The sequence below is a fragment of the Macaca nemestrina genome, chromosome 18, assembly GCF_043159975.1.
Source record: "Macaca nemestrina isolate mMacNem1 chromosome 18, mMacNem.hap1, whole genome shotgun sequence".
NCBI classification, from domain to species: domain Eukaryota; kingdom Metazoa; phylum Chordata; class Mammalia; order Primates; family Cercopithecidae; genus Macaca; species Macaca nemestrina.
This window is the reverse complement of record NC_092142.1, coordinates 80,701,276-80,721,155: the sequence shown is the minus strand read 5'-3', so window position 1 is coordinate 80,721,155 and position 19,880 is coordinate 80,701,276. Positions and strand designations below refer to the sequence as shown.

The 19,880-nt window shown below is 48.4% G+C and overlaps 1 protein-coding gene across 4 annotated transcripts in view; it reads right to left on the bottom strand.

Moving 5' to 3' along the window:
• The window catches only part of LOC105491204 (phospholipase C gamma 2), a 237,073-nt gene that overhangs the window by 170,515 nt on the left and 46,678 nt on the right, over positions 1-19,880 (bottom strand). For 2 of the 4 annotated variants that reach the window (XM_071085005.1, XM_071085006.1), the window contains exon 2: positions 13,133-13,373. In XM_071085005.1, coding sequence (XP_070941106.1) covers positions 13,133-13,325 — 193 coding nt within the window. In that variant the 5' untranslated portion in view covers positions 13,326-13,373. Of the gene's footprint in view, positions 1-13,132; positions 13,374-14,681; positions 14,701-19,717; positions 19,835-19,880 lie in introns of those variants that run through there. The other 2 variants (XM_011757391.2, XM_071085007.1) reach the window with 2 other exon arrangements.

Below are 19,880 nucleotides of genomic sequence, written 5' to 3'. Positions count from 1 at the left end.
TAGCCAGGCGAGGTGGAGGGTACCTGTAATCCCAGCTACTTGAGAGCCTGAGGCTAAAGGGTTTTCTCACCCAGAAGTAGGTTAAAATGTGTCTACTAATGAATGCATATTACTTCTATAATGAGGGGGAAAAAGCAGTTGTTTTAATTAGGAGAAATATGCAAGGCCGGAGGGAAGCAGCCCAGAGCTGTCTAAACAGGAAACTGGTGTAACGTTCACTCTCCACCACCCTGGGCTTGGGCCCTTCTTGCCTCCCCAGGGACACGGGCCCTCCTTCAGCCATGCCACTGGCTGGTGTGGGGGCTTTTCCCACTGGCAGAGGCTGGTGGCAGGCCAGGGACAGCCTGGAGTGGCTGGAAGTCCTGAGGAGGGAGACACCTGGCCGATGAAATCCAGCCCAAGCAGGAGCAGAGAAGATGCAGTGGGATCCCTGAAGTCCGAGGCCAGGGGGACAGCCCCTCCTCCACCTCTTCTGAGCTCTGTGGGGGTCTCCTCTTCCTGCTGCACATGCTCTCACCATGCTCTGCCTAATTTTGCTAGTTTCCATTCTACAAATTAGTAAGTTCCCATTTCTTTCTTTCTCAGAACAGAATCCTTCTTCACACACACAGATACTTCACCTCCCAAAACTCACGCCTACCCCTGGCCACCAGCACAACTTGTGTAGATGAAAGCAGCACCTTATAGCTTCTTCCCAACGACGCTGTGACAGTGGAGAGGCCCCCAGGCTGTGAAGTGGCATCACCACTGATTCTAGTTCCAGAACTTCACCATCACCCTGTCGACACTCCTTCTCCAAGCCCAGGCCTCCCCAGCCTCCCAGAAGAGCTGGGCTGCTTTTCTATCCAGGCTCAGATCCAAGGGCCCTTAACCCCAGAGGACCCCTAGCTGTGTGCTACAGAAGAGCAGGAGGAGGACACCCCCTACACATGCGAGCTATGTCTCGGCCTATCCCATGTACCCCACGCAAACACAAATGCAGGCACCTGCTGCCTGAGAAGACATACAGCAGCATGGGTGGGAGGCACCCTGTGTTAAGTACATACTGGACATGTGACGATCACTTACAAATTTAATCCCACCAGTGATCTGATGGGGTGAGCTCCACTATTACCCCATCTTATCGATAAAAAAACTGAGACTAAGGCTGGGCGCAGTGGCTCACACCTGTAATCCCAACACTTTGGGAGGCCAATGTGGGCGGATCACTTGAGGTCAGAAGTTCAAGACCAGCCTGGCCAACATGGTGGAACCCCATCTCTACTAAAAATACAAAAATTAGCCAGGCAAGATAGAGGGTACCTATAATCCCAGCTACTCAGGAGACTGAGGCAGGATAATTGCTTGAACCCGGGAGGCGGAGGTTGCAGCGAACTGAAATTGTGCCACTGCACTCCAGCCTGGGGACAGAGTGAAACTCCATCTCAAAAAAAAAAAAAAAAAAGACAAAAGACATAAGAAAACTGAAACTCAAAGAGGCCAAGTAGATTGCCTAAGGTCACACAGTCACTAAGTGCCAGGACCAAGAGTGGAGCCAAGGTGTATGGTTAAAGAGGAAGCTGTCACAGAGATGCCCTATCTCAACCCCAGATACTGCCATGGTTAGGGAGAAATGGGAAGTCCGAGGCTGAAAGCGGCAGCCAGGGCCTTTCCCTGATTCATCTGTTGACCAGGTATCTGAGGAGCACGAGCCATGGGCCAGATACGGGCCAGGTGCTGGGAAGTCCCCCCGATGAGCAGAATGGACAGGGTCCCTGGCCTCCCAGCACGCATAGTCTGTGGGTCAGGACTGCCGAAGACCTGGCCCCAAGATCACGCCTTGCATGAAAGCAGGAAAAGTCAACCCCAGGATTTCTGATTTCAACTCTAAACTGCCCAGCACCTAAGTCTCTTCCAAGACAAATCACGATACATCATTTTGCGAGCCTGGTATGCAAAAACCTGTGTTTATATCTAAGACGGACTGGGGGCAGGTGGAGATAATTTTTTTTTTTCAAAAATGATTCAGCAAGGGACATCTTTAACTAGATCCCTCCCCCAACTCAGCACAAACCCTAAGACATTGGACCTGCACTGACTTGTCAGGAACTCCAAATATACCTGCATTCCCAGAACTTGGTGCTATTTCTAAGGACAAATGCTGCCTCCCTCATTTACCCACTATACTGTATTCCCTCTTACACTCTCAGGGCCCAGGCCAGAACGAACACAGCTAGAAAATAACATGATGCGTGGAAGAAAGCAAGGGCTCTCAAATTCCATTATGACAAACCACAACCCATCCACAGTATCAGTGACCAAATGGGTAGGTCAATCCCTGTACTCACCCCATTGCCCTTAGGCCCCTGTTACATGAGAGTGCATTTGTGTATTAGGCCTGCCCCTCATGAAATACCAAAAACTGGGTGACTTAAACAACAGACATTTGTCTCACAGTTCTGGAGACCAGAAGTCCAAAATCAAAGTGTCGGCGAGGCTGGTTCCTCCCGAGGGAGAACCCCCGGTGTTCCTTAGCTTGCAGATGCATGACTCAGATTTCTGTGTCTGTCTACACATGGCCTTCTCTGCCTGTGTCTGTCTCTCCTCTTCTCATAAGGAAACCAGTCATTCTGGATTAGGGCCCACTGTATTCCATTATAACTTCAACTCAACTAATTACATCTGCAAAGACCCTCTTTCCAAATAAGATCACATTCTGAGAATGGGGATTAGGACCTTGACATATGAAACCAGTAAGGACAATTCAATCGTAACAGGCACCTACCACAGCCCACAGCCCAGAAGGAGCCAGACGATGTCTTCTTACAGGAGACCACATCCAATCCATCCCCATGCCCAGGAAAGGCTGGTCATGCCAGGGGATACTGGTCTCCAAAGCAGCCCACTCATGTGCGCTGGCTTCAAAAGGCAAGGCCCATAGGAGACCTCTCTCTCTGGAGTCCATCCTTGGGAGGTTGCAAAACCAAAGCTGTCACTGATGGGGCAGCAACAGAAAACCAGGGTTTGGAGACAGGCTGTGCTGAGGAGGGGAGGGCCACAGCTGTGAGAGACACCCAAGAGGGCAGATGAGGCTGTCTAAGAGACATTGCCATCAGCAGCTCTTGTTACAGACGGGAAGGTCCTCGGTGCCAATGGCTCACCACTTCCCTTTCCATGCAGCCCAGCAATGAGACTGTTCATTCTCCTGGATTCCTACAAGACCCCCAAACCCTTACAATCATCCTACTTATCAGCCTTCACTGGGGTACCTACAGCTGCCTCTGTACCCTCCAAACTTAGGGGTTGCATAACAGCCTGGAAGGATGCCCCCCAACTTAAGTCCTGTTCTTCTAGCACGTGGCTAGGGCACGTTTCCCAGCATCCTTTGCACTTGGTCACATGCCAGATTCTGTTCATTAGAAGGTGGGAGGGGGTCAGGCACAGTGGCTCATGCCTGTGATCCCAGCACTTTGGGAGGCCAAAGCAGGAGGATCACTTGATCCCAGGAGCTCAAGGCTGCAGTGAGCTGTGATCACACCACTGTACTCTAGACTGGGCAATATGCAAGACCCTGTCTCTTGGGGGAAAAAAATAAAGCAGGTGGGAGGAAAGAGATACATCCACTTCAGGTATGGCCCATAGAAACCTCCACCCCCCTGAGCCATCCGCCACTCTTCCTCTTCCTCCATGCAGTGGTCAGGCAAAGGATTCTGTGGTAGCCTCCAACACCTTTGGAGATGATAGCACAGAGTCCCATTGTGGTCAGACAGCAGAGTCCCACCCCCCAATCCCACTGGATCATGACTTGAGTGAGAGATAAACTTATAGGAAGAAATAACTTGTTACTGCAGTTAGGCTACCTTCACTAATAGGAAAGCTTTGTTGCTATGCCCTATGCCAGAATGCTCTCCCCACAGAGCTTCCCATGGCTCCCTCCTTCTCGTGCTTCAAGTCTCAGCTCAAATGTCACCTCTACAGAGAGGCCACCCTAAGGCCTTCCCCAGCTAAGCTAGTGTTCCTGGCTAATGACTCTTTATTACAGTACCCGGTTTCTTTCCTTCCTAGCATCCATCACGATCCAACATGATTAAATGTGTTACTTTGGCTTTTTCTGCTTTCCCTACAAGATTGTAAGATCCTCTAGAGATCTTCAGGGTCCTGTTCACTACTTTATCCCCAGTGACAAGCACATTGCCCAACACACATCAGGTCCTCTTTGAGTATTTGCTAAATCAACAAAAGAACAAATTCTAAGAATATTCTAAGGTTGTCATCCAGGATAGAAGACGACTCTTGAATAACAAGACAAGCAATTCCTCAACTATCCAGCATAAGAGTAGGGCTATAGCATCATCAAGAATAAAAATGTCAACTCTACTTTTCACACTGGCAGGCTCCAATGTGGAGGACACATGCCCCAGGGGGAGGAGGACAATCCATTGGGTGTAGGAAGGAAAATCCTCACATAAATGGAAGATGTAGTACTTATCCCATCCTTTCTACAATGCCATCTGCCTTTACACTGGATGATGATGATGATGATGATGACGACAACAATGACAGCAAGACCAAAAAATACTTAAGCACATCCTCTGTGCCAGACACTATTGAAGCATTTTACATATATCACATCATTCACTTCTCACAAGTCTTATGAGGTGTGTTCTTCAATTATTCTCATTGTATAGATGAGGAAATGGAGGCCCAAAGAGGTGACATGAGAGACCCAAGGTCACACCCCTACCAAGTGGCAGGGCCAGGATCTGATAGCCCTTCTTTATACCATCACCGCATACCAATAACTGAAAGGCAAATAAGTTTATGGACACTTCAGGCATTGGTTGTGTCTTATTTCTGATGAGATGCTTCATTGCAGGAGCTTGGGGACCACCCTCAGACAATGGATTTCTTCTTAGGAGATGCCAGCAAGAAAATATTATTACTTATTTATTAGTAGTAGTAGTAGTATTTTCACATTTATTTCAAAAACATTTTGATAAAATAATAACTTTCAAAAATATTCATTTTTTCCATGAAAAGAAGTCCAAGAGTGGATTTCAGGATGAGCCAAAATACAGTCAACTCTGGCTTCGGCACCCTTGTCCACAACAGCACTTTTCCAGGCTGTGTTTGTGGTCTTTTCCCAGTATCCGCCGTCTCCCCACTAATCCGGCACCTCTAGGATGAGCACCGGGTCTCCTTCCTCTTGGTACTTCCAACACCTGGCAGAGCAAGTCCTCTGCACACATAAGGATTCATGTGTTTGCATCCTGCTGTCATGAAGAAAGTCTAAACAAAGCTGCCTGGTCTCAGGCAGGGTGTTCATGACACACAGAACTGATACATCTTTGAGATAATTTAGGAGAAGAAACCACCACAGAGCAGGAAGAAGACTTGAGACTGAGAGTAGGAAAAACAAGTTCAAATTCTAGCTCTGCCCTTTCCTAAACTTGGACATGTCACCTCATCTCTCCAAGACTCAATCTCTTCATGAATAAAGCAGGGATAGCTCCCCCTTCACTGGACCACTGCGGGGATTAAGGAGTTATCTCTGATGTGCTTTCACAGAGAATAGGACACAGTGAGCATTCATGAGAAGAGGCTGTCATCAATGGTATCACTATTACCATTATGAAGTGGGAACCCCAAGAACCTAATACCAAGGAAACAGACAGCTCCCACGTTTGAGAATCCCTCACTCATGGGCAGCCACAACTTGCCAAAAATAAGCAGACAGAGAAAATATGCCTAAGCAAAAGTGAAAGCGTCAGGATAAAAAGCCTATTCAGTTAAGATGGACGCAGTCCAGGCCCTCAAAGGGGCCCATCACCACAGCTGACCCTAAAATGCCAGACCCACAAACAGGTGGCACCACATTGGCTCCTGAAACAAAATCCAGGCCTCCCAAATGGACAAGATGCAAAAGGACACCTAAGGCTCAACTCAGAAAGGCCCCAGAGCAGACCCCTTTCCACCCGGAGACTGCTCAACTGGGTCCCTCAGAAAGGAAGGAAAACTAACATGCCCAACAGTGCCACAAGCTCCCTCCCTACATTCAGAGACAACCAGCTCCTTAACTCTATGCAGAAGGCTGGGGATGGAAGGAATCCCAGCACCATCTTATCCAACACCCCTGCAAAGCAACAGGGAACCCGGAAGCCAGGAAGGGAGGTGGTGTGCTTCAGACTCAGTCTTCTCTACCAGAGGTCAGGCCTTGGGGGTCCTCACCAGGGGGACTTTTTTTCTTTCTGGTCTTATTGTATTAAGTTTCTATTATACAATATTTCCCACATCTTAAAAAGTACATACAATAAAATCCATTTAATTCTCACCCAGTAAAACAGAAACTACTATCTCACTTGACAGATATGGAAACTGAGGCACAGAAATATAACAAAAGAATTAGCATCCAGTCACACTTCTAGTAAGTGGCTGATATGGTCTGGCTGTGTCCCCACCCAAATCTCATCTTGAATTGTCGTTTCCATAATCCTCATGTGTCGTGGGAGGTAACTGAATCATGGGGCCGGTTACCTCCATGCTGTTCTCGTGATAGTGAGTAAATTCTCGTGAGAGCTGATAGTTTTACAAGGGGCTTCCCCCTTCACTCAGATCTCCTTCTCCTTGCTGCCACCATGTAAAGAAGGCTTCTCCTTCCACCATGATTGTAAGTTTCCTGAGACCTCTCCAGGTATATTGTGATATTGTGGGTCAATTAAACCTCTTTCCTTTATAAATTACTCAGTCTTGGGTATGTCTTTTTGTTTGTTTGTTTGTTTTTGAGACAGACCCTTGCTCTATCAGCCAGACAGGAATGCAGTCGTGTGATCTCCGCTCACTGCAGCCTCCGCCTCCCAGATTCAAGCAATTCTCTGCCTCAGCCTCCCAAGTAGCTGCGACTACAGGCGTGTGCCACTACACCCAGCCCCTACAACTGACCCCTGGTGATCCACTCGCCTTGGCCTTCTAAAGTCCCGGGATTACAGGTGTGAGCCACTGCACCCAGGCTGGAATATGTCTTTATTAGCAGCATAAGAATGGACTAATACAGTGGCAGAGCAGGGATTTGCATCACAAATCAGGATTGAGAGTCGACATGTTCATATGGGAGCTAGGCTGCTGGTGGCCACCATCAGTTCCTGCCTACCGTCGATGTGCATGCCATTCCTTCTCTAAGAGAGAAATTTCCTTTCCTTGAAGCTGAGCTGGGCTTACTGATCTGAGTCGGTGCAAGTGATGTCCTGGGATTTATGAGGCTGTCATAAGAAGCCTATAGCTTCTGCCTGGGACTCTTCTGCTTGAGACCACCACATGGTAGATGTTTGGTGAACAGTCCCAGCTGAGGCTGGGTGTGGTGGTTCATGCCTGTAATCCCAGCACTTCGGGAAGCCAGGGTGGGCAGATAGCATGAGGTCAGGAGTTCAAGATCAGCCTGGCCAACGTGATGAAACCCCATCTCTACTAAAAATACAAAAAGTAGCTGTATATGATGGTACACACCTGTAATCCCAGCTATTCAGGGGGCTGAGGTGGGAGAATAGCTTGAACCCAGGAGGCAGAGGTTGCAGCGAGCCAAGGCTGCACCACTGCACTCCAGCCTGGGTGACAGAGATTCCATCTCAAAAACAAACAAACAAAAAATAGTCTCAACTAAGCCCAGTCTTCCAGCCATCACCACTAAGGTACCAGATGTGTGAGTGAAGATTCCAGAACCTTCAAGGCCAGGTGACACCAAATGACCTCAGTCCAGGCTACAAAGAGTAGAAGAATCACCCAGCTTAGCCCTGCCCAGATCTATGACCCACAAATCTACTTGTTTATATTACATGACACCCATTAATCTCACAGGATCAGGGCAGCCATCCCTGCTAACTACCTAGCAAATCTCTCTCAATTCCACCCAAGCAGCTCCTCCACAATGAGCCCTTCCCATTCCTCACCATCTCTCCCACACCCAAATGGACAAAAGCCTTTCCTCCTCATACCATACCCAATGAAAACTCCCGCTATGGCACTAAGCACGCAATCCTGCAAGGGTGAGTTTGAGTCTGTCTCCCCCTCTGGCAGGCTGGGACTCCATCCTTCCTCCTCCCTCTCTCTGCAGAGTTTAGCACTCAATATGATGGCAAACATGTGCTGAACAAATGAGAAAGTTCCATCAAAACAGGGTTCATTGGGCCAGGCGCGGTGGCTCACGCCTGTAATCCCAGCACTTTGGGCGGCCGAGGCGGGCGGATCACAAGGTCAGGAGATCGAGACCACGGTGAAACCCCGTCTCTACTAAAAATACAAAAAATTAGCCGGGCGCGGTTGTGGGCGCCTGTAGTCCCAGCTACTCGGGAGGCTGAGGCAGGAGAATGGTGTGAACCCGGGAGGCGGAGCTTGCAGTGAGCCGAGATCGCGCCACTGCACTCCAGCCTGGGCTGGGCGACAGAGCGAGACTCCGTCTCAAAAAAAAAAAAAAAAAAAAAAAAAAAAACAGGGTTCACAGCAAAACCCTATTTTACCCAGTGACATTTTATTGCTGTGAGCAAAGCAAACACATGACTCTAGAGCAGTTTCTCAACCCCTGCACCACTGACATGTTTGCTGGATCACTCTCTGTAGTGGGGACTGTCCTGTGCACTGTAGAACGTTTAGCAGCCTCTCTGGCCTCTACACACTGGATGCCAGTAGCACCCTGTATCCCAGGTGAGAAAATCAAACACGTCTCCAGACATTGCCAAATGCTCCGTACCCTGGAGTAGGGAGGAGGAGGCAAAAATCACCCTGCTTGACAACCACGCACTGCTCTAGACAGTAGGACCCAGTGTTTTACCCAGGGCTGCACAGGGATTGTAACACCTGTCCAAAAGTCACACACCACTTGCCAACTATTCCAAAACCATGTGCCGGTGCTCCTCTCATATGCACCCGCCCCTGAAGACCCCACGGTAACCAGCAAGTTCCTAACCAGAACCCCGTGAATGAATTGCCAGAGCTGGGAGTTCTTCTTGAGATGAAATGTCACCCTTCTCAGCAGGAGACTGAGCAGTGACACTGACAGTCCCCACCCAGGGCCTGAAGGCTCTCTCAAGGTGTGAGGGGGAAGGATCATTTATAAGCTCTTCACACATAATTGGCTTTCCCTGTCACTTCACCAACAATGTCATCTCAAACAGGACCTCCACAGTGTGTTCAAAGATACAAATCCAACCACGTCGGCCCTCTTCTGAAAACCTGAGAATGGACCCTACTCCCCTGCAGTCCAAACCCCTAAGCAAGACTTTAATTCCCTACACAGGCTGGACTCTACTAGTTAGCAACAACAGCAAAAATCACGACAGTGGTGGTTCCCAACAACTGAGTGCCTGTCACATGCTATGAATTCAGCTGAGCCTCTCTGATGCATCTTCTCATTTGCTTCTTCCCAACCATGACCCTGTGGGGTAGACACCAGTGTTATTTCCATTCCACAGATAAGGGAATTAAAGTTCAGAGAGTGGAGGTAACTTGCCCAAGATCACACAGCAAAGTTCATCCAATGGCACTGGAAGTCAAGCCCCATACTGCTCATACCTGATAAAGCAATATAGGCTCCATGAAGATTTGAATCCAATTTAATAACTGCTATATCTCTAGTGCCTAGGGCAGTGCCTACAGCAGGCATTCAAACGGCAGAGGGGAGGCAAAGGAGAGGAGCAAAGGTGGGAAGGGAAGGCGAAAGAAAGAGAAAGTAGGAGGGAGAAAAGGAGGGAGAGGAGGGAGAAGGGGAAAGAAGGGCAGTTTCTCTCCAGTGGCATATGTGTGAAACCTGCCTAGTTACCAGACCATCTGGGGGATTTATTATAATACAACGCCCCAGCCAAAGTGGTGAAATATCATCATTCTTGGTCACTCCAGGGAGAAAGAAGAAGGAAACAAAGAGGCTGAACAGATAAATAAAAGAATGAATTGAGGCCAGACATGGTAGTTCCTGTCTGTAATCCCAGCACGTTGGGAGACCAAGGTGGGAGGATTGCTTGAGGCCAGGAGTTTGAGACCAGCCTGGGCAACATAGCAAGACCCTATCTACACAAAAGTTAAAATACCAGCCAGGCATGGCGATGCTCACCTGTAGTCTCAGCTACATGGGAGACTCAGCTGCATGGCTCAAGCAGGAGGATCACTTGAGCCCAGGAGTTCACAACTATAGTGAACCATGATCAGGCCATTGCACCCTAACCTGGGCAACAGAGCAAGACCCTGTCTCTAAAACAGAGAGAGAGTAAGAGAGCGCACCCACATAAGCGAGTGAAGTGATATTACTTAGCAGAAGGGGAACATGACAGGGCATAGATTTCAAGCCAAAATCCTATCTCATGCCCATCAGAATGAGCTTCAGAAGAAGGTTCCAATATGCTCTACTTTCTTTTATATATATATTTATTTTATTTTACTTTAAGTTCCGGGATACGTGTGCAGAACGTTCAGGTTGGTTGCCTAGGTGTATACACATGCCATGGTAATACCTTATACTTTCAAGATCCTCCCTGGGTGTTTCTGATGGGCAGCTAGGCTTGGGATGGGCAGGTTGAGAAGAGAAAGGAACAACCTGCAGTCTACTCTCAACGTGGCCCACCTGTATTTACCATCAGTGCCAACCCTCTCACCACTTGTGGGGGAAGGGAGGGTGGCCACCCAAGCTGCAACAGGTTTCTGGGCCACCTGGGGGTGGAGCCGACCAATGCAAACAGTGGAGAGGGAAGATGGCTACCTCCACACTGGCAGTTTCAAATCAGGGCTCTGGCTCTGTGCCACAAGAGACCCACTTTGCTCCGAAACCAGGAGAAGCCTTTCAGAAAGCAATTTGATCACACTCATGATAGGATACATCAAATTAAGGATGACACCAAGCTACCAAAATCTACCTGTGGATAGCCAAGTTTAGCAGCCAGGCAGCATAGATGAGGGTGCAGGCAACAGGTACTTTTACACCTTGTAGCTGAAACATACAGTGGGGCAACCTCTTTTGCAGGGTGCTGCCAAACTTCCCTTTAAAGTTAAAATATACCATAGCCTTCAGCTCAGAAATAAACCTCCAGGAAGCTGTCCTTCGGATATACCCATACATACACATGAAGAATGATGCAAGGATCACCCTTCTCTCTCACTGGAGGGAATATAAATGGTGCAGCCACTTGGGAAAACAGTCTGACCGTTCCTAAAATGATGAAACTGAGTTAGCATAAGACCCAGCAATTCCACTCCTAGGTATATACCCAAAAGAAATAAAAACAGACACCCACACAAAAACTTGTAGAGAAACATTCTTAGCAGCACTATTTACATTAGCCAAAGGGCGGCAACAACCCAAGTGTTCGTCAACAGATGATTGACTACATAAATTGTGGAATAGCCATACAATGTATCATGATTCTGCCATAAAAAGGGAAATTTCTGATCCACGCAACAAAGAGGATGAACTTTGAAAAATGCTGGGTCAAAGAGGCCAGTCACAAAAGCCCACATATATATGATCCATTTCTATGAAATGTCCAGAACAGGGAGGTTTATAGAAACAGAATTAAATTTAACAGTTGCTTACGTCTGGTAGGGGGGATGAGGGGATGGGGCGATGGTGAAAGGTATGGGGTTTCATTTTGAGGTGGTATAAATGTTCTACATTTGATGATAGTGGTGCTTGCACATATATATAAATATACTAAAACCACCACATTATACATGCTGCATACAATGGCTGAATTCTATGTATATTATGTGAATTATGTCTTAATAAAACTATTATTTAAAAAAAAAAAAAAAAACAGTACAAGGCTGGATGAGGTGGCTCATGCCTATAATCCCAATGCTTTGGGAGGCCAAGGAGGGAGGATCACTTGAGCACAGGAATTCGAGACCAGCCTAGACATAGCGAGATCCCATCTCTACAAAAAAATAAAATAAAATTCAATTAAAATAAATTACCCAGGCATGGTGGTGCATTCCCACGGTCCTAGCTACTTGGGAGACTGAGGCAGGAAGGTCACTTGAGCCCAGAGGGTAGAGGCTGCAGTGAGCCATGATCATGCCATTGCACTCCATCCTGGGTAACAGAAAGAGATCCTGTCTCAAAAAAATTAAATCTGTTTAAAAAAAGAGTACAACAATAGTCACTTCGACTAATAAGAAAAGCCTGGAAATAGCACAAAATGCTTCTCTCTGGAGTTAAACTGTTACATTGAGGCCTGTGCCATTACATGTCATGTGTTAAAGAAAGAATGAGATCAATGTGTGCTGATAAGAAACCACCGCCAACATCATTATTAATTAACAAAAAGAAGTCAAGGTGCAGAAGTGTACAGGAGTTCCCATTTTTTTAACCCACACATTATGCAAGCATAGGCTATTTCTGGAAGATAAAAGTAATTTGTAACGAGCTTGCCTCAGTAGCATGGATTAGGGGCTGGGGAGGAGAAACATTTGAGTTGACTCCTTAACCCCCAGGAATATATATTTCAATTAAAAACTAGTTAATTTAAAAACACAAATTAGAGCAAATCTTTGCAACTGAAAATTGCTTAAGTGCCTTTATTAGTTAAAAACAGTCTTAGAAACTTTAGGATCTGAACCAACAGACCAATCTAAAGGAGGTGGGGGAGGAAGGACACCTCGGACACCGCTACCAGGACCAGAACTGCATTTGAAAGCTACAAAACATTCAACAACTCACTCTCCCTGCTTGGAGACTAAAGCGAAGGCCCCTCACTGCTGTGGTGTGCAGTAAAACACGGTAGCATTTGGTGACCACACTATGAGTTTCTGCAAGCTTGGGCTAGTTAGCCCTTAAGAGGACAGATGACTAGACCAGCTGTGGGAAGCAGACGAGCCCTGATGCTGTCAGATAGGGGACAGACCCACCAGGCAAGGAGGGCTGCCCGAATGCCGTTTCCAAGTTGGCTGACCCCGGCTTCTGTTATTTCACCAGAGCTGTCCTGGCTGAACTTCCTCCACCTGCTGTAAACCTCATCAGAGACCCACACAAACTGGCAATGCTTTCATTTTCAGAAGAATAAAAGAACACATCAAACCAACAACAATCACAGTAATGACAAGATAGGAAAATGGACAGGTGCTCAGGCCAGGGCCCCAGAGGACAGGCCACACTGCCCCGCTGCCCCCAGTGAGTACTCACAGAAGCCCTCGATCTTGTCAGCGGTCTTGCTCCAGGCCACCTGCCGCGTCTCCATGATCACCTGGACGGTCCTCCGCTCAGGGGTGGACTTGCGGAAGCTGAACACAGTCATCACCGTCCCCAGCTCCAGGGCTCTCTTGATCTGGCTCTTCTCATATTCCGCAAGGGAATCCACATTGACCATGGTGGACATTGTGGGCCACTCCAGGGAGGAAGGAAGGAATCAGGAGAAATCAGGAGGCTGAAAGGGCAGAATTAAAGAGTGAACTGACTTTAGTATTGAAGGGGATTTAGGTAACAGGGCATGAACTTCAGGAACCAAAATCCTGTCTCATGTCAATCAGGATGAGTTTTAGGAGAAGGTTCTAGTGGCAAGGCATTGCTGGCCACTCAGAGAGCTTAGGCAGGACACAAAGGTTTAAATGGAAACTGAAGTGTGAGAAGAGCCCCTGGCCTCAAGGACCCAACCGTTACCTGGGCTTTGAATAACCAAATCACCCTGGCCTGGCAGTGACCTCCTCGCTCCCCAACCACTCTTATCCTACAGAATATTTGAATAGCCAAAACAAACCAGCCTGGCTCCCATCTCTCACCCCTGATCTCCAATATCCTTCTCTATCCTGTCTAGAGATTGCTAACCATCTCTTTACTTCCTAAGCAAAACTAAGAACACACAAAAAAAATGAAATAAACAAAAAACAAACCAAGCCTTCAGAAGCGGCCATGGAGACCTTGGCAAATGGTTCCTCTGCATAGAAATGAGGATAAAAGGCAGGAAATGTCAGCTCTTGGAAGCTTCAAGTTCAAACCCCAGAGAAGGCTCCTGCTGACTGTGTGGCTCTCGGTAGACTGCTTGACCTCTCTGTGCCTGTTTCAGCCTTTTTAAAATGGGAGTGTTCAGAAATGCCCCAGCAAAGCACCTGGGGTGATGCCCAGCACCTAGAAGGTGTCCTTGATTGCTGTTTATGCTCGCGGGCGGTGTCAGAGAGGTGCTTGGGCCCAAAATCTTGGAGGAATCCTTTCGTGGACTCTCTCACGACCACTTCCAACGCATCTCACCCTTTCACCGGCTCCTCCTAGGATCTCATACTTGAACTATTCTAATCCTGGTCTCCCCACTTCTTCCCTGACCTGCTAGGGTTAATTCTCAAACCCAGAGCCAGAAAGATCCTTTTAGAACATGAATCAAATCATGTCACTCCTCTGCTCAAAATCCGTAGTCATTCCCTGAGCCCTCACTCTGTACCATCCCCTTATTCTGCCTCCCTAATCCCCAGAAACACATTGCCTGCCCCCAAAATAGGACTTAGAGTGACGGAGCTCCCCAGGCCCTGGAGCTGAGCCACCAGGGACCCCCTTGCCAGCTAGACCGCAGCCACTACAAGAAGTTACTTAGATCCTCTGGGCTCATTTCCAATCCCATAAAAGAAGGTAACAGTATCCACCATCTAAATGTGTTTGTAAGGCTTAAACAAGATAATGTATCTCAGGCCCTTAAAACAATGATACAAAGTCAGCACTCCTTAGATTAAGCTATTGTTAAAATTACCATTATTTGTTCTGTTTCTTATCTCCTTCTTTCCCTCCAAGTCCCTGTAGATGCCTGGAGTTGTTACTCTGTAGCTCTCAAGGTTACAGAGGATAGACCTTTCCAGGATCTAAAGAGGAAGGAGTTCTGAGAAGCTGGTGTTCAGCCAGGGCTGTCTACGATTCCCGCCCGGCTCAGCCTCCTGCCAAGCTGCTCTAAATCTGTGCCTCGCTTCCCTCATCTGTAAAATGGAGGTTAAATGTCCACAAGGGGCGACTGGGAGGACGAAAAACTACAAGGTATGCACAGCCTGCAGCATTTAGCAGGGTCTCAGTTAACATTAATCAGGCACTGGGGAAGGCATTAATCAAATGTCAACTCTATGCCAGGCACTGAGCTGGGGACTAGGATGCAAATGAGGGGAATGGGGAGGGGCTCAGGATTTGCCCTTTGCCCCCACCTCCCTCTACTGCACACCCATACCAAAGGCACCTCCTCGGCCAACCACACCAGCAACAGGAGATAATTACACCTGCCCTGTGCCCATGTGGAAACAGACTAATTAACTGAGAATTCTAATGTAGTTACAAGTGCAGCAGCAGAAGCATGCATGGGGAGGCGGCGGGCAGAGAGCATCACGAAGGGCCCCTAAACTTAATCTGGAGTGGGGCTAGGCACTTAAAGGACTCAGAAAAAGTTTTCAGGGGAAAAAAGCAGGCATCTGAATTCAATCTTCCAAAAAAGACGAAGCAGGAGGAACCGGCTTGAAGTTTAAGCAAAGACTGCGAGGCAGAACAGAGTATGCTAAAAACCCTGCTGAGAGTTAATGTGCATCTTACCTTATCAGGAGAAACCTAAAATAACCTCCTGATCATTACCCAGGACAAAGGGATGAACAAGGTGCCCCCATGGCCTACTTTATCCCTGTTAAGCAGCCGTTTATTGGGCACCTCCCTGGGTGCCAAGCACCTGTCATGTCTGGTTCATCTCATTTACCTCAATGGGAAATAGTGCAGGGGAAAACTGAAATCCCAAGAGGTCACATTACTTGATCAAAGTCATGTAGAACAGTGGCAGCACCAAGATCAAAACCCTCACCTGAGTCCCAAGCCCCCAGTCCAGAACCCTGTGGCAGAATTTGGCCAGATATTAACTGATTTGCCAATACTTGCCCCTCTCAAAAGAGGTTAAGGGACTTATCCAAGGTCACACAGATAGACAGTGGCTGAAACTGGAATTGACCCAGGTGCCAACCACAAAGCTCTTCACTATGTTGACTGTCCCCAGCCACGCATCCTGGAGTTCCACACTCCCAGGTCTCTAGGTCATCATCCACTGGAATATAAGTAGGAAACACAAGCCCCATTATAACACCTTCAATTAGACAGAAACCAGGACAAGGGACCAGGCTCCTCAGTTCTTTCCAGCCCTGCATCTGGGAAGGCCTTGGACTTAACCTTCCCCAGGGTTCCAGTTACTTCCAGCTTGGAAGCCCAGTGGATCAGCTCAGCCATAAACACCAGCTCTTCCATGCTGCCTCTCACCAATTTTTTTTTAATACCTGCTCACAGGTTGCCCTAAAAGAGCAGGGGTGGAATTTACACTCTTACTTACAGTGGCTGACACCGTTCCTTTGAAAACACTGTATCCCCTCTGTTGCTGCAGGGTGGTGTCAGGTGCAGTAGTAATGTCCCTTCAACTATTGGAGGGCCCTTACCCCTCAAGTATTTGCCTGTGCCCCATTTTAACAGAATTGTTTTATGGGATTTTGGATGAAATCCTGTACTGGCTTACCATGCAGAGAGCACTGAAGAGACAAAAACTCCTTTGATTTCTGGTTTGGGGTTCTTGTAACTCATGAAATGCCCTTCTAAAGAAGCTTATGAGATACAAGAACATGAATGAGCTCGTGAGATACAATTGGAAACAGATCTTCATGCCCAAAAGATTCTTGGAGTCCACCATTCAAATCCTGCCAGCACCCAGCTCAGGCCTCCGGCGTGCCATGCTTTAGCAACTATGGCAGGGAGGTCTCCAAGGCCTTGACCCCAGGGGAGTGCACCAGCCATCACAGCAACTTCCATTTTGCTTCTGCTTTTTTGTTGTTGTTTTTTCAAAAAAAAAAAAAAAAAAGGCTTGAAATCCCTTTTTTGTTCCTGTTTCCCATTCTTAATGGGTAATTCTATAAAATCACTTATTTTGTAAATACAAACATGGCTGAGTTTGAATAACTGATTTCTGCCATTTTTACATTTCATGTCTTTCTAAAGGACATTTTCTTGTATCTCAAAAGCTCATTCATGTTCTTGTATTTCATAAACTTATTTAGAAGGGCATAAAATGAGATATAAGGACCCCAAACCAGAAATCAAGGAAGTTTCTGTCTCTTCAGTGCTCTCTGCATGGTAAGCCGGTACAGCATTTCATCCAAAATCCCACAAAACAATTCTGCTAAAATGGGGCACAGGCAAATACTTGTGTGGTAAGGGCCCTCCAACAGTTCAAGGGACATTCCCACTGCACCTGACACCCATCCTGTGGCATCAGAGGGCATACACTATTCTCAAAGGAATGGTGTCAGCCACCGGAGGTGAGAGTGTAAATTCAACCCCTGCTCTTTTAGGGCAACCTGTGAGCAGCTATTAAAAAGCAAAACAAGGGCCGGGCGCGGTGGCTCACGCCTGTAATCCCAGCACTTTGGGAGGCCGAGGCGGGCGGATCACAAGGTCAGGAGATCGAGACCACAGTGAAACCCCGTCTCTACTAAAAATACAAAAAATTAGCCGGGCGCGGTTGTGGGCGCCTGTAGTCCCAGCTACTCGGGAGGCTGAGGCAGGAGAATGGCGTGAACCCGGGAGGCGGAGCTTGCAGTGAGCCGAGATCGCGCCACTGCACTCCAGCCTGGGCGACAGAGCGAGACTCCGTCTCAAAAAAAAAAAAAAAAAAAAAAAAAAAAAGCAAAACAAGCATATGCTTCAATCCTGCAATTGTACATGTACAGAAAGACATGCACAAAGATGCAATATGTATGACAGAAAATCATGGAAGCAATATTTGCAATAGAAATACAAAAAAAAAAAAAACAGGAAACAATTGCTCATCAATGTGGGGGGCCTCCTGGATAAACCATGGTGCACACGCATTGAAGAATGCTCAGTTGCTATCAGAAAGAATGAGGATGATGGATAAGCAATTGGATCTGGAAAGATTTGTGAGGTCAATGAAAAAAATAGTTGCAAACAATAGTTGCAAGTGTATGAGTATAATACAATTCCATTTTTATAAAGGCGATCTGCTGGTAAATCCAGGAGAGTGGTTAGTATTTATTGGAGTCTGGGTGAGGGTAGAGGATACGACTTGGACTTTACATGTAAAGTGATGATGTAACGGGAAAACTTTTCTCTTTGTGTTCTTGCTCTTTTATAAATTAATAAGTGTTTGTTTGTTGTTTGTTTGTTTTGAGAGGGAGTCTCCCTCTTGTCACCCAGGCTGCAGTGCAGTGGCACGATCTGGGTTCACTGCAATCTCTATCTCCTGGGTTCAAGTGATTCTCCTGCCTCAGCCTCCTGAGTAGCTGGGATTACAGGCTCAACCCACCACTCCCAGGTAATTTTTATAGTTTTAGTAGAGATGGGGTTTCACCATGTTGGCCAGGCTGGTCTGGAACGCCTGACCTCAAGAGATCCGCCCGCCTCGGCCTCCCAAAGTGCTGGGATTACAGGCGTGAGCCACCGCGCCCAACCAAGAAGTGTTTTCACAAGTTTTTTCACCAGCAGTTTTTCACTGACTCTACCGAATGAGTGCAAAACAGCTACTCATGGGGTCTCTGCTTTTCCTCTTCCAGAGGAACTGCCCATACTCCAGTCGCTGGTGGGGGGTGGCAGCTGCATCATTAGGTGACTTAAACATCAGTGAGGCTCACAATGAGGATTGGCCCTGAGTTGGCATACACGTGAGTGCACACACACCGTTGCAAGAGAAACTGCTTGAGGCTGGCATAGACTTCAAAATTCTCTAACACTTCCCCACAGAACTGTAGCTAAGGACGAGGGCCCATGCCCCCACAGAATGCCCTTGAACCAGAGAGTCAGGAACTGCCCGAGGACTCTCCATGGATACTCCCCGATTCTCAGCGAACCTCGTGGAACAGCAATAATCTCGACACAGCCCTGGAAAACAGGCTTGGGTGGCTCCAGTATCCAGAAGGCGAAACAGACTCAAAAAAGTTCTTCAATTTGCCCAGGGTCACACTGATGGAACTGAAATTCAAATTAAGTTCTGATGGACAAGGCCACCTGTTACCCTCGAGCATGTCACCCCTTTAAACACCACCCCCCCTCCCATAGTTTCTCACCTTAGTTCAAGATTTGGGTACCAAGAGAGCCCCGCCCCACCCTCCTGCTGGAATCCAGGAGCTCGCTGTCCAAACGGGACACATCTTTAACTTGAACTCTTGCTGTGCAGGTAATGCCCTCATTAGGATTCCAAAGTATAACCAGGAACACGCACAGACACACGCATAATTACGCAGAGAGTTGTGGAGCGGGCATCGCGAGTGTCCTGCAAGCTCTCCAAAAGTATCGGGGAAGGACTGCGCCTCCCGCGGTATCGCCCCCACCCGCCACCCGCAACCACCGAAGTGAGACGGGGAAGTGTGGCTCCGAGCGTCCGAGAGCTCTGGGCACAGGGGCGGTCAGGAGAGACTGCGCCACCCCACGTAGAGCCGCTCGGAAAGAGGAGTTTTGAACGCCAGCCCCCGCACGACCTCTGACCTTCCTCCGGGTCCCCATTCAAAGTTGGGGCCGCCCCACCGCACAGACCGGAGAGGTGGCGCTGGCCCCGGGTGAGGAAGTGCCGGCGGCTGAGCCAGGATCCCTGCCGTCACCAAACGGACCCGGGCACGGTGGGCCGGGGTCCCGGAGGGTGCGCCCCGTCCCTGCCCGCTCCGGCTGAGCCAGGGCGCAGACCCCCTCGGATACAGCGCCCTGGGCGCCGGTCCCCGCCGGGCGCAGGTCCCTGGGCGCCCTGCTTGCCTCGCTCCCGGCCGAGCAGCTCACCTGGCCGTGCCGCCCGGGCGCAGCTGCCCGCCTGCCCCGGGTTTGGGATCCGAGGTCCCGCGCGCAGCCGCCCGCGTCCGGACTCGGGTTACTCCCCGCGGCTCACGCCCTCCGCCACCGGCGCTCGCTACTTCTGCTTCGGCCGCGGACCCGCGCCACGTGA